This window comes from Podarcis melisellensis (assembly GCF_964234715.1).
Source record: "Podarcis melisellensis genome assembly, chromosome: 4".
Taxonomy (NCBI): Eukaryota; Metazoa; Chordata; class Lepidosauria; order Squamata; family Lacertidae; genus Podarcis; species Podarcis melisellensis.
Window position 1 is genome coordinate 105176059 of NC_138531.1, and position 14380 is coordinate 105190438.

Sequence of the window (14380 nt, forward strand, 5' to 3'; positions counted from 1 at the left end):
TCCTTGGCATTGCAGGGGGTTGGCTGGATGACCCCTGGGTTCCCTTCCCACTCTGCTAGCCTGTGCTTCGCCTGAGCTACGCCGCCGGGGCATGTGCAGAGCGCCCCGCCTGCGCCGCGGACCGCAGCGAGGGCCCCCGTGCGCCGTCAGGGGGCGCTGCTGGGCCGGCGGCGCGCGGTGTCAGGCTCGGGGTGGCAGCAGCCTTGAGCCGGGCGGCTGCAGAGGCGGCGGCGGCGAGCGAAGGGGGCGGAGGCAGCGGCGGGGGCGGCGGCGGCGTGCGAGGAGGGGGCGTCAGTCTGGCTGGGCTGCTGCCGGCGACGCCACGCCGCTGAGCGCCCGCACGGAGGACCGCCAGGGATGGAGGCTGCGCGCCCCTTCAACGAGACGCTGCTCTGCGGCCGGAGCGGGAACGGCTCGGCCGGCGGCGTCTGGAACGGGACCGGCGGAGGCTGCGACGCTTCGCGGAGACCCCCGCGCGGAGCCCGAGGTGAGCAGGAAGGGGACCCCGCCCGAGGCATCGGTGAACCGGGACAGCCCCCCCCCCAAAAAAAAAAATTCCACCTTCTCTGCAGTACCGGCGAGCCTAATGCCGGAATCCACCTGCCACGCGCGCACGCGCGCGCATCTCGGCCGCGGAACTCCCGCGCCCACCCCGCAAGATCCCCCTAAAGGAGAGGGTGGGAGCCCCCATCACCGTCTCCCTTTTTGCCTGGGACACCCCCAAAGGGGACGTTCCTCCGGGGACCCCCTCGCGCTTTTCGCGTGGGAAGTCTGAAGCGCCCCCCACCCGCGATCCCACACAGCCCCAACGGCGCTGGGGAGGATAATGGACTTTCTCCCTCAGCATCCTAGAGGAGACCCCTGTCGCCAGAAAATAGGGGGTGCCTTTTGATAGACCCCTGTTTTCTGGTGAAACCCCCAGCCCAACTATTTGGAGCCTCCCCAGCCCATGCCCGTGTTTGAGGCAGCGGGGAGACCCCCTCGCCTCCACGTGGTGTCGCCTCCACGTCCCTGGATCGGGTCCTCCAGCCTCCCTTTCTGCCCTTTGCAGGTCCTGACACCCCCTCCGGCAGTCCATCTCAGTCATTCCCTCCGGTCCTTGGAGGACTTCGGAGCATGCACAGAGTTCTTTTGTGGCCTGGCTGCTGCCGTGTCCCTCCGGGTTGGACCCCTGGCTTCTCTTCTCTGCGTGGCTTTCGGGGGGGGGGGGCTTGGCTTCTCTCCTGCGGGTAAGAGCATGAGCACAGTGCCAGGGGCCCCTCGAGTCCGGCAGGGAAGGTGTGCGAAGGAGGCGCGGGAGGAACCGTGGAGGGAGCTGGGCTTGGAGACCGAGAGGAGACGGGATAGCCATCTTCCAATATCGGAAGGGCTGTCCCCCTAGAATCCTGGGATGGTAGAATTGGAAGGGACCCCAAGGGTCCTCTAGTCCAACCCCAGCAATGCAGGAATCTCAGCTGAAGCATCCGGGACAGAGGCCGCCCAGTGGAACGCCTTCCCTTGGGAAGCGAGACTGGCTCCCTCCCGGTTGTCCTTCCCTGGTAGCTGAAGACCTTTTAATGAAAGGGTTGGGACCCTGCTGGTTTCATTACAATTGCATGTCTTAAAATAGCAGAGAGAGAGAGAGAGAGAGAGAGAGAGAGAGAGAGAGAGAGAGAGAGAGAGGGTGTGCTTTTTTCTGGGGGGGGGGGACGCATACCCCAAAACATTTTGTGAATCTTAGTTTGGCCTCATTGAGGGGCAGGATTTCAATATGAGTAGGAAAATGAGAGCTGTTGTTGTTTAGTCGTTTTGTCCTGTCCGACTCTTCGTTACCTACCTGTCTGTCTGTCTGTCTGTCTGTCTGTCTATCTATCTATCTATCTATCTATCTATCTATCTATCTATCTATCTAGTCTTTTTTCTTAAAAAAATTGTTGAGGGGTACTCTCATTTTGTTTTCCTTTATAAAATAGGGAGATAAAAGGAAAACAAAATGAGAGTACCCCTCAACAATTTTTTAAAGAAAAAAGCACTAGTTAGGTAGATAAGACAGACAGACAGGTTTATTCTATTAATGTTTATTTTTAATTGTTTTAATGACTATTTTTGGCTGTTTTTATTTTATCCGTCAGCCACCTTGCATTCCAACAGGGGAAAAGGCAGGGTATCAATAAACAGATAACAAGAATGACATGTGATGATAACCTCTGCTTCAGAAGGAGAATCTGCCCCCTTCTCAGGGAGGGAGTCCGCCCCCCCCCCCGTCAAATAGTTCTTACTCCCAGAAAGTTCTTCCTAATGTTTAGTCGGAAGGTGAAGCAGGGCTGTTTTCTGCCACTCCAGAGGGTAACACCCAAACTGGTGGATTCAAACGGCAAGAAATGAGATTCCGACTAAACATCAGGAGTCATTTACTTATTATGGTTTGACAGTGGAATGGTCTCCCTGGGGAGATGGTGAACTCTCCTGCCTTGGAGGTTTTGAAGCAGAGGTTGGACAGCCGCCTGTCATGGGTGCTTTAGCTGAGATTCCTGCATTGCAGGGGGTCAGTCTAGATGACCCTCAGTCTCCCTTCTGCGAAAGAGAGTTGGACTCCCTCCTGGTTCAGCCTTTTCAGAGGCAGCTCCCAGGTTGCGGAAGGCTCTCCGCAGGGAGGAGGCTCACCTGCCACAACCATCTCATGGCTTTCATGCTGGGCAAAACCTTTCCTCTTTAACCAGCTCTCTGGCTTGTGTTTCTCTGTGACCTCTTAGAACAGGTACGGTGTTTTCAATGCATCTTTAAGGTATTATTTCAACATGTTCTTCGTTTTATTTTAACGTATCTCTGTGGAGGGTTCTCTGTTTGTTTGTTTGTTTGCTTGCTTGCTTGCTTGCTTCTAAGCCACTTTGAGTTGCCTTTGGCGAGATAAAGCGAGCCTCCAATTTAATAAATAATAATCAAAAGTACAGTCGTACCTCAGCTGCTGAACACCTTGGGAGTCGAACGTTCCAACTCCTGAAAAATCAAAAACCGGAAGTGATTGTTCAGGGTTTTTTTGAACTTTTTTTGGAAGCCGGACGTCTTCCGCTCCTTGGTTTCTGAATGTCTTGGAAGTCGAATGGACTTCCGGAACGGATTCCATTCGACTTCCGAGGTGCAGCTGTGATCCTAACCCCTCCTGCGTTAATTCAGACAGGAGGTTTGGGAGGTGGAGGGGGTGGGTCTCAGAGGCACAAGGGGGGGGGGAGTGCCAGGCAGTCATGCCCAGGGGTCTTCCCCCCTCTGGGGGAGGGTCCGCTGGAAAGCATGTCCTTGGCAGGGGCAGAGAGAAAGGAAGATCCAGGTTGTCTCTGTGTAGGTGTGCACACAGCTCTCCACACACGCAAACCCCTGTTGGGGGGGGCTGTTGGGGCTGGCATTGCCTGCTCCCTCCCTCCTGCCTTCCGCTCCCATCTCTGCATGTCACGGCCGGCTGACACATCCTTATCAGCAGAAAGGTACCTTGGCAAACAGCGGCCTCTTCACTGGGAGAAAGCAGAGGAAGCAACACCTGGAGAGGCGTCCGGCAAGGATAGCAGGACGCCTGGGTCCTCTGGGATGGGTGGCACGAGGGTGGGTGTCTTGGGTGGGCAAGGCCCGTCTCTGAAACAAGCCACCCTCATGAAACTCCCAGGGGAGACCAGCTGTCAGCCTCCGCAGGTTTCAGGGCCTGGCAAGGCCTCCGTGGGCAGCAGCAGTGCCAGCGGCCTGTTCGGAGCAGGGAGGCTGGCATTGGAGTGGCAGGGGCGAGGGGGGCGAGGGGGGTGAGGGGAGCTGCCAGCAGGTGCTGAGAGAAGGTCAGGCAGCGGCAGGTAAGAGAAAAGGGAATAACACCCCAGGGTGGCTGGTGCCACCCAGTCAGATATGGGGGAGGAAGTATTATTATTGTAATACTCCCCAAGGAAGCTCATTGCTAAAGAGCCCCCCCCCCAGGCTGCAGCACAGAGAAGCTGCAAGCACCCTGGAACTGTAGAGTTAGAAGGGACCCCCAGGGGTCATCGAGTCCACCCCCCAGCAATGCAGAAAACACAGCCACAGGATCCCTGGGGGTAGCATAAACCCCATAGCTCCTGAATGGCCTCTCTGGGGCCAGGCCGGCCGGCCAACTTTGCTACCACCCCCCTCATTTGGGGCAGGAGGGCTCCCCCTGGCCTCTTCCCCTGCTTTCTTCATGACATCATTTAAACTACATTACTGCATTTTAATATTTTGTTGGAAGCCGCCCAGAGTGGCTGGGGAAGCCCAGCCAGATGGGCAGGGTATAAATGATATATTATTATTATTATTATTATTATTATTATTATTATTATTATTATTATTATTATTATTATTTTCCCTCGGCAGCAGACCTGGACGTGACCGTGCGGATCTTTCTCTACTCGGTGATCTTCTTGCTGAGCGTCTTTGGCAACGTGCTGGTGATCTGGGTGCTGGTGGCGAACAAGCGCCTGCGCACCGTCACCAACTCCTTCCTGCTCTCGCTGGCGCTCAGCGATCTCATGGTGGCCGTCTTCTGCCTGCCCTTCAGCTTCATCCCCAGCCTGATGGGCACCTTCGTCTTTGGCAAGGTCGTCTGCAAGGCCGTCGCCTACCTCATGGGTGAGCCGGGGGGCACCGAGGGGGCGCCCTTGAGCCCCACGCAGGGGAAGGGGCTGCCCTGGGTCTGAGAGGGGACTCCTTGACCCTCTTCCTCTGTCCCCCCCCAGGGATGGCGGTCAGCGTCTCCACCTTCAGCCTCGTCGCCATCGCCATCGAGCGCTACAACGCCATCTGCAACCCGCTCCAGTCGCGCGTCTGGCAGACCCGCTCCCACGCCTACCGCGTCATCGCCGCCACCTGGCTGATCTCGGCCCTCCTGATGCTGCCCTACCCCATCTACACCACCACCACCACGCAGCCCGGAGAGCCCCACATCACCCAGTGCACCCACAATTGGCCCGGAAGCAACGTCAAGCAGGCCTGGTGAGGAGCGGTTGGTGGGGGGAAGAGCGCTGGGCCCTGGCACGAGGGAGCAGGAGGGGAGCCCGGCCGGATCCGGCCCAGCAGCCAGTGCTCCCAGTGGCCAAATGCCCCTCGGGAGCAGGATAGACTGCCACTGGGACTGGGGGCTCCAGGAGGACCCAAGGAGAACCCGGGTTGCTGGATCAGGCCAAAGAGGACCCGTCTGGCCCAGTGTCCTCTTCTCACAGGGGCCAACCAGATCCTCAATGGGAAAACCCACAAGCAGGATCTGGGCCCAAGAGGACTCCCCTCTCCTGAGGTTTCTAGAAACTGGTCTTCAGAAGCATGGCTAGGAGCCATCGATAGCGCTCTCCCCCTCTGTGAATTTATTTCCCCAGAGCCATCATGACTGCCTCATGAGGGAGGGAGTTCCACAGACTAACACTGCGCTGCATGCAGAAGGACTTTCTCTTACCCGTCCTGGATCTCCCGACATTCAGCTCATGGGCTGCCCATGTGTTCGAGTGTTGGGGAGGGCAGGGTTTTCTCTCGGTGTGCAGGACACCATGTCCCACAGAGCGGACGGTCCCCGAGCATGACAGGCCTCCTAAGAGGCAGTGTGGTGTAGTGGTTAGACCTAGAAGGGACCAGGGTTCAGAGCCCAACTCAGCCATGAAGCTGAAGTGGTATATAAGTAAAAAAGTGAAATGTATAAATTGTTCCTGGGTGCACCCCCCCAAGCAAAAACCCTGCACCTATCCCCTGGCACAGATCCAGTCATCAGAAGTGCTGGCTGCCCCCCCCCAAGCAACAAATGCTGATCTCTCACCAGAGCAGTTGCAGCAGCATGAAGAAAGACATGGCAGGATTGGGGCCCCATTCATCCTGAGGCCTCATTCTGCTCAGGCTGCAGCCCCAGCGGCTTGAGGGGGAAAGTGGGGGCGTTGAAGGCACAATTCCTTTGCGCCACTGGTTTAAAGATTTGGGGGAAGCCCCCAGGATGCCATGGGGGGAGCACCCACGGGAGAAGCGGGGGGGGGGCAGAGACAGGCACAAAGTCCTTGCTCAAAGGGACAGCAGCATTTGCCCAGCCCCCCACACCAAGCATCTTGCAATGTGCAAGAGGGAAACTTGGCGGATGTAGTATTATTATTATTATTATTATTATTATTATTATTATTATTATTATTAATTCAGCTTATACACCGCCCTATACCCAGAGGTCTCAGGGCAGTTCACAACAAGACCACAACATATAAAATCAAACCAAAAGCAATAACGCCCCGCCCCCCAAAAAGAACCACATTCTAAAAAGGAACTTTTTTGCCTGGTGCCTAAAGGTGTATAATGAATGTGCCAGGCAAACTTCCCTGGGGAGAACATTCCACAGACAGGGAGCCACTGCAGAGAAGGCCCCGTTCTCCTGATGCCACCCTCCAGACCTCTCGGGGAGGAGGCACATGAAGAAGGGCCTCAGAAGATGATCTCAGGGTCCGGGAAGGTTCATATGGGAAGGGGTGTAGCATGGATGTATCAGGGCAGTTTCAGTTGTGATGAGCCCAGGTTTTGCCCCAGAGCGCCTGTCTGCTTTCTGGGCGGAAGCCTCTGCACCTTGCTGGACAAGGGATCCTTTATTCAAGCTGCAGTCAGGAAGGGAACGCTTTCCAGGAGGTCTGGAAGCCTCCCCAGAAAATTTGCTGGCCACAAGGACACGTGTCGAACGGCATTAAAAGCACGGCTCCTCCTTTTAGCTCCTCCGCACAGGAGCCGGGTTTAATGAGTAAACGAGGCCAGAGAGGGCAGCCCTGGGCAGAATGTCGATGGGCCCATCAATCAGACTCTAAGTACCATCTCTTGACTTGCTGACTCACAGCCCTTTTTTAATTAAAAAAAAGCCATTTTGTACAGAAAAAGGCAAAGACCCACAGATCAGAGGCGGTCAGAGTGGTGGTTTTCCGCCCTTTCCGCCCTTTGGGCTCTCTTTAAGAATGTAAGAGCCTGTTAGATCCCAGGGGCCAACGCAGTCCAACATCCTGTTTTTGCCGTGGCTGAACAATTGTCTGTGGGAAGCAGGATCCGAGCAACTGGAATCCAGGAGCAGTTTAACTCTGCGTTGCATGAGGACAGGTTTAATTTTCTCTATCCTGAATCATCCGACACTCAGCTTCATTGAACGGCCACGAATTCCAGTGGGAGGGAAAGGGTTTTGTGCCCATCGCAGAAAGACTGCATCAAAATGTGGGAATGTTCAGGGATGCAGGAGAGGAGATAATGTCTGGTTATACCCTTTCCAACTTGTGTAAACAAGTTCACAATTTAGCAGAGTAACATTCCCCTTTTTAAACTCACAGCAGATGCGTTTGCTCAGGCTCTCTAAAGCCTCTATAATAACTATTCTGGTATTTTCCCCTTATTCCCTCATAAAAGATAAGACACAACACAGTCTTCTATAAAAGTATATAAAGGTTTACTCACACATCATTCTGTTCACAATCGGATCCCAGAAGGCAGACTCAGCTTAGAAAAGTAACATAACATATACCTGGAAACTATCTCATAAGGAGACAGTTCCTTTGTCCTCTCTTGGTTGGAAGCCAAGACAGCATCTTTGGCTAAGCAGATGTTGCTTCTTTAATGTATGTAGTCACAGAGAGAGATGGCTGCCCTGCCCTGTGCTTTTGTCATTACCTGCACAGGTGAGGCCACGCCCACCTCTAGTCGCATGCAGAGGAAATCTGTCCCAGCCAGAAGGAAACAGGAAGTTGACCTGCTGGCTGGACATTCCTCCCCATGTGTAAACATGTTCATTCTAGGAAGGTTGTACTTGACTGCTCTTGTGTTTCACACCCCACACAAAAATGTCAGAGACATTGCAAAATGGGTTGGCCGTGTACATCAGCTCATGCTCAGAGGTCCTGTTTCTCCAACCTGTTTACAAGTCTCTCCATCAAGGTGCATGACAGTACCTGACAATGGCCCTTCCTGGCCTGTCTGAGACGTCCTTTGGGAATGCTGAATGCCTTGGCTCCTCACCCTGTTCCCCATCCATGCCCAGAAGATGCCCTTTGGACAGGTCTGCTTGGCAAGCTCAACAGATACTTGCCAGGCTGGTTTTGCAGAGGGCTTCCCTGTGACGTGACTTGAGAGGGTCTCCAAGGCTGACTGGGGGGCTCAATTGCTGCTGTATTGCTCTCTGTCCTGCTTACGTACTTGTGGGTGTGAGTTTACCTTGTGCACCTGGGAGCGCTTTGGAAAGAGGGTCTGGCAAATCCAGGGAGGAGAGGGAGGCCTTTCTCAAGGGCAACCGTCTCCCCTTTCCTCCTGGCCAGGTCCGTCCTGCTGCTGGTCACTCTCTTCCTGATTCCAGGACTGGTGATGATCGTGGCCTATGGAATGATCTCCCGGGAGCTCTACAGGGGCATCCAGTTTGAGATGGACCTCACCCGGCAGGCCAAAGGTTGGTGTGGGGCAGGTGTAGGAAAAGCTGGGGGCGTTGGCTGGGGGTCACTGGGGGTGGGCTCATCAGCTAAGCCGGAAGCTGGGGGGGAGGCAGGGCAGCTGGTCCCTGGGCTTGTAAAGATGCACAGGCCTGGATACCCCCCCTAAAAATTTTTTTTTGTTGAGGTGTCACGCAAGACCTTTGCATCTGTACAAGCCTTCAGATCGTGGCCAGAGGGACTGGTGTAACTGAGTCGCCAGCAGTTTTGATGCTTCAGAAACCCATTTTGCTGTTTATTGAACTACGATTTGAAGCTTGTTCCTCATGTTACTTCTGCACCCTGTTGGCTCTGCCTGAGGACGGGCATCTGCCCGGGACATAGCTGTCAACTTTCCCCTTTTCTTTCGAGGAATCCTATTCGGAATAAGGGAATTTCCCTTTAAAAAAGGGAAGCGTTGACAGCTATGGCCCGGAATGTTCTGCTCCTGCACTGCAGAGGGTGGACTGGATGGCGCTGGGGGTCCCCCGCTCTCCCGAGCCCTCCTCACACGCCCTTCCCCCTTGTGTCCCCCCAGCCCAGCAGAACGGGGGATCCGCGGAGCCCCTCCCGCCTTGCGCGGAGGAGGGCGACGGCTGCTACGTCCAGGTGTCCCGGCCGGCGGGGGGCGCGGTGGAGCTGTCGGTCCTGACCCCCGAGGACGGGGCCCAGCAGGAGGCGGCTCGCGTCAACACCTCCCGGGCGAAGCTGCTGGCCAAGCAGCGGGTGGTGCGCATGCTGGTGGCCATCGTGGTGCTCTTCTTCGGCTGCTGGCTGCCGCTCTACGCCGCCAACACCTGGCGGGCCTTTGACCCCCAGGCCGCCCACCGCGCCCTCTCGGGGACCCCCATCTCCTTCATCCAGCTGCTCTGCTTCGCCTCCGCCTGCGTCAACCCCTTCGTCTACTGCTTCATGAACAAGCGCTTTCGCAAGGCCTTTGCCGCCACCTGCTCCTGCGGCCGGGCGACCCCCTGCTCCCGGAGGCGCCCCCGGCCCCCCGAGGACGAGCTCACGGCCACGGGGGCCTCCCTCTCCAAGTTCAGCTACACCACCGTCAGCAGCGTCGGGCCCCCTTGACCCTGCCGGACAGCTCCGGGGGGGGGCTGCCCCACATCCCAAGACCCTCCCCTCCCCCTCCCTCGCACGCCCTCCCCCAGGAAGCTTCACCGCCCTCCCCTTGGCTGTGTCTCTGGCACCCCAAACCTTTCCTCCCTAGCTCCCCCTTACCTTGGTAAGGTAAGTCAGAAACCGCCTGTGGGGGTTGGAGGGGGGGGACTAAAGCAAGAGGGGTGCAAAGAGGAGCTGAGCTCTTCCTGCATTGCAGCAGGTTGGACTAGATGACCCGGGGGGGCCCTTCCCACTCTACAGTTCTGCTATTCCTGAGACAATGCAGGTGGGGCCCATTCACACCTTAATCTTGAAAATGCACCCCACTTCACCCCCGTCTCTCCTTTAGTTCCCCCTCGTCCCCCTCCAAAAGCAGCCTCTGCCCCAGACCTTCTCCCTGTTGAATATGGAGTTTCCCATCCTCAGAAAAGCACCTGCTCCGCTTCAAAGGCCCTCCTGCTGCCTTTTCCTCCTGGACACCTGGGGTTTGGTTGGCTTGTTTGTCGTCTTGTTGATTTCGGGTTTTTTTATGTGGATGTTTTTTATGTGGGAAGCAGGGCTGCCCTGGGGGCGGGCGGACATGGAAACCCACTCCCCAAATCAGTGGCCTCGGGTGCAGGTTTGGCAGGCCATTCCGGAAGGGAGCAGCCTTCCTGCAGAGCCGTTCCTCAGTAGTCCCTGCGTCACCCTGGCCAGGCAGGGGCTTCTCAGGAGACCCCCACCCCTCCACCTGAGCCAAGATGTTTGGCTGGTGAAGGTGGAAAACAAACTGCTGGGCCCCTTGCCCCCCGCCCCGCCATCCCACCCACAGGAAGCCACCTGGGCTGGCCGTGGGACCTGGCCTGCCCGCTGGCAAGGGGGCCACCCCTCTCGTGAGGCAGACCCTGCCACTCTGCACATCCCCTGAGGCTGCTCCCCGCAGTGGGGCCCGGGGTCTCTTTCCCTGTTCCCCTTCTCGCTGCGCACCCCCTGCTTCTGTTTGTGCCAGACCCCCCTTTTAGTGGGGGTCAGGGGTCTTTTTCATGGTTTGTGTCTGTCGGAAAATAAAGGTTCTCCAATGTGATCTGCCTCTTGTCTCCTTCCTGCTTTCAGCACGGCGGAGAAAGTGGCAGGCTGGTCTCAGTCCCTGGATTTTGCCGGGGGGGGGGTGAGAGAGAGAAATACCTGGGGATGTGGGATTTTTGCTCTTTCCTTCCCTTGCCTCCCCCACCCCCAGGGCTCCTCACTTCCCCCACTTAAATATGCCAGCGGCTGTTGAATCATTCATTCTGGGGCGATGCTCATCTCCTGTGTCTTTTCTGAGCTGTGAGCGGAGGGGGGTGGGAGGGGGTGGCATGGAAACGGCCTTGGTGGGGCCTCCGGCAGCCTCAGCTCCCCCCCCCCCCGAGCCCTCCTTGCTGGATCCTCTCAGCACCAGAAGAAGGAAATGAAAACACTCCCCACCTGCTCCCCCGTTACGCTTTTGGAAAGGGGGGGGCACATTTCCAGCATGCCCACAAAACTGGCAGGTGTCCCGATTTTCCAGGGACAATCCTGGAATTACAGAAGCCATCCTAGTTTAGGATTGGATCCCAGAAAGCCCTGGGTCCCTTTTTCCTTCCCTCCACGTCTTGGAGAATAATTAGAAGTGGTGCAGGTGCAAAAACCCAATTCTGTTCATACTGGAAATAAAATCCCTGCACCAAGAGAAAGAAATGGCAAAGCTGGGATACGAAGAAGGAAAAGGTCACTCATCCATTCTAAAGTCTTTCATTGCAATTCTTCCTTTATTCGTTTATTGCTTTTTTGTAAAGGGAGCCTTACACGGTCTACTGAGAAGTAACTCCCACGGTATTCAATGGAACTTACTCCCAGGTAACTGTGTCAAGACTGGGCAGCCTTGCACTGCAATCCGAAGCATTCTTACTCAGAAGGGGTGAGCTCCCGTTGCTCGGTCCCTGCTCCTGCCAACCTAGCAGTTCGAAAGCACGTCAAAGTGCAAGGAGATAAATAGGCACCGCTCTGGCGGGAAGGTAAACGGCATTTCCGTGCGCTGCTCTGGTTCGCCAGAAGCGGCTTAGTCCTGCTGGCCACATGACCCGGAAGCTGTACGCCGGCTCCCTCGGCCATTAAAGCGAGATGAGCGCCACAACCCCAAAGTCGGTCGCGACCGGACCTAATGGTCAGGGGTCCCTTTACCTTTACTAAGCTCCTTTGAGCTCAATAGGATTTACTCTCTGGGTCTACGCTCCTGATCATTCTCACAGTTACCATTCTTATTGTTTGCCAGAGAAATGTTTACCTGAGGCAGGTAAAAAGAACGAGGAGGTGTCTCTCCAACACAGACACACACCAAGTGGGGTCAGTTCCCCAAATGCTGACCAGACCATAGTTCATGCAGGGGCAGAGGCGGCCTGGCACGAGGCCCCCTGGGGAGGCCCCCTCTCCCATGCCAGGCTGCCCTGTGCCCCTTCCGGCTGAGGGAGGGAGGGAGGGACTGAGAGCTTCTCCTTCTCCTCCTCCTGGTTTCTTGCCCGCTCCCTGCTTCTTGGGAAATGCTATTACTGGATCCTTGCAGGCAAATTCAGTGCCACCCCCCCACACCCCCCAGGAGACATCCAATCAAGGGGAATGTTGGAAGATTCAAGATGGAGAAAAGAAAGGACTTCCTTACACAGCACAGAGGTGAGCTGAGGAACTCCCTCCCACCGGAATTCCTCTTCTCCACTAGGGGTGGTCAGATGACGGTTGGCCCAACCATCTCTGTGTCCAGTGTAAAGCTGGCCTCTCTGAGCTCCTTGGGGAAGAAGGGAGGGTTGTACAATTCAAGAAACCCACCAAGCAGGCCCATTTGGTTTCTGTGGTCCAGTCCCCCCCCCTCCAAGCCCCCCACCAGGCCAGGTGGGTCTCCAGGGGGCAGAAAACAAGGTCCTCTGCTGGTGGAGTCAGCCTCTGCTTTGTTTCCTAAATGCTGATACATGACTGTGGTGGCCATTCTTCCTTGCTTGCTTGCTTCCTGCCTGCCTCCCCCCCCCCCGGCTCCTTGAGGGGGTGTCAGGACTCCTGGCAGCGTTGAGGCTGCGTCTGTTTCCTGCCAGCATCTGAAATCCAGTTCTTGTAGCTGTCAAAGAAATCTATCTCCATCTTTGAAGTCCATTAAGAGGAGCTGGAAGAGTCATGTAGCATCCAGGCTAATGAATGTCTTCTGCCTGTCACCTCTCCTTGCAGCCCAGAGCCCGTCCCCCCCCCGCCCCCCCCCCAGAAAGAAGAACTGCTGCAAGGATGGCCAACCCTTGCCTTGGCATCCTGTCATCCACCAGCACAGAGAGCAGTAGGAGGGGGCCGTGGGGATCGTGGGACGGGAAGGGGCCCATAACCTGTCAGGGTTTGAAAAAGAAAAGGTTCTGACCTCCTTTTTATTCCTTTGCCTCAAAGAGTCTATGAGAAAGAGTATTCTTGCAGAGTATTGCCGCTTTTACAGTGGTACCTCGGGTTAAGTACTTAATTCATTCTGGAGGTTCGTTCTTAACCTGAAACTGTTCTTAACCTGAAGCATCACTTTAGCTAATGGGGCCTCCCGCTGCTGCTGCTGCCGCTCCGCTGGATCACAATTTCTGTTCTCATCCTGAAGCAAAGTTCTTAACTTGAAGTAATATTTCTGGGTTAATGGAGTCTGTAACCTGAAGCGTCTGTAACCTGAACTGTATGTAACCCAAGATACCACTGTATTCTTAAAATGTTTTCTTCTCCAACCACGACTGACAGCTTTTACAGACACCAAACACAACCAGCTGACTTAGTTCTTTTAGCATTAAAGAAACAGTGGCCTATTTTTAGCTGTGACAGAGTCCTCGTGGCATGACCCATAGACTCATAGAATTGTAGAGGTGGAAGGGACCCCGAGGGTCATCCAGACCAGCCCCCCGCAATGAGGAATCGCAACTGAAGCATCCATGACAGAGGGCCACCCAAACTCTGCTTAAAGACCTCCAAGGAAGGAGAGTCCACCACCTTCCAAGGCGACCAAGATGGCGGTCTGTAAACCACGCCAGATGACGAACGGTTGAAGGAGCTGGGTATGTTTAGCCTGGAAAAGAGGAGACTGAGAGGAGACTGGAGAGCCATCTTCAACTGCCCCATGGAAGATGGAGAAAACCTGTTCTCTGCTTCTCCAGAGGGGAGGACCCAAGACTCAAATGGAGGTTTTCAACCAGAGGTTGGGTGACCACCTGTCACCCAGGCAGGGGGCTGGACTAGATGGCCCTCACGACCCCTTCCACCTCCACAGTTCTATGATCCCACTGCTGACATCTTTGCCCTCAAGGGCCACCACTCTCCTGGGACTGTGAGATGGGGGTGGGTTTCAACCTGCTGCCTGGGCTTTCTCCAAATAGGAAATGGCACCAGGAGGGGCTCCAGTGGGGGCAGCCCTCGATTCTGCCCCTAAACAACAGTCCGGCCAGGTGTACACGCCCTCTGCCATGTCTTGGCCCCGTGGCCAAGAGCCCAAGCCCAAGGTCTCTTCCAAACCTGATTTGGGTTCCTGGAAAGAAGAGGAGAAGATGATGGTGGCTGTGCTCATCTGTAAGCATCTGCATAACAAGGCAGTGATTAGCAGCAGCCAGGATGGACTTGTCAACAATAAATTCTGCCCAACTAGCCTTGTGATTGAGTTAGTGGTCAGTGGGAATGCTGCAGACATCATTCATTATGAATCCAGCCAAGTCCCTCTGGGGTATTTTGGTTTACAAAGGTGATGAAGCAATGTGGGTGAGGAAGTGGGTGAGACCAGCAGGTGGAGTCAAGGCTGGTTGCTAAGCCGCCTTCACAGAAGACCCTCCAGGGTCTGGTGGGAGGCTTCCAGCAGGGGGGCTGTG

General features: G+C 55.7%; 1 protein-coding gene across 2 annotated transcripts; it reads left to right on the forward strand.

Moving 5' to 3' along the window:
- Nucleotides 1–306: 306 nt before the first annotated feature.
- Nucleotides 307–9848, forward strand: CCKBR (cholecystokinin B receptor). Of its 2 annotated transcripts, none has more exons than XM_081909251.1 (5): nt 307–487; nt 4345–4599; nt 4707–4962; nt 8271–8398; nt 8956–9848. In XM_081909251.1, the coding sequence occupies exons 1-5, from the start codon at nt 358–360 to the stop codon at nt 9492–9494; spliced, it is 1308 nt and encodes a 435-aa protein (XP_081765377.1). In that variant the 5' UTR covers nt 307–357; the 3' UTR covers nt 9495–9848. The 2 variants fall into 2 exon arrangements, with proteins under 2 accessions (XP_081765377.1, XP_081765378.1); XM_081909252.1 differs by having other exon boundaries at nt 4348–4599.
- The last annotated feature ends 4532 nt before the right edge of the window (nt 9849–14380 follow it).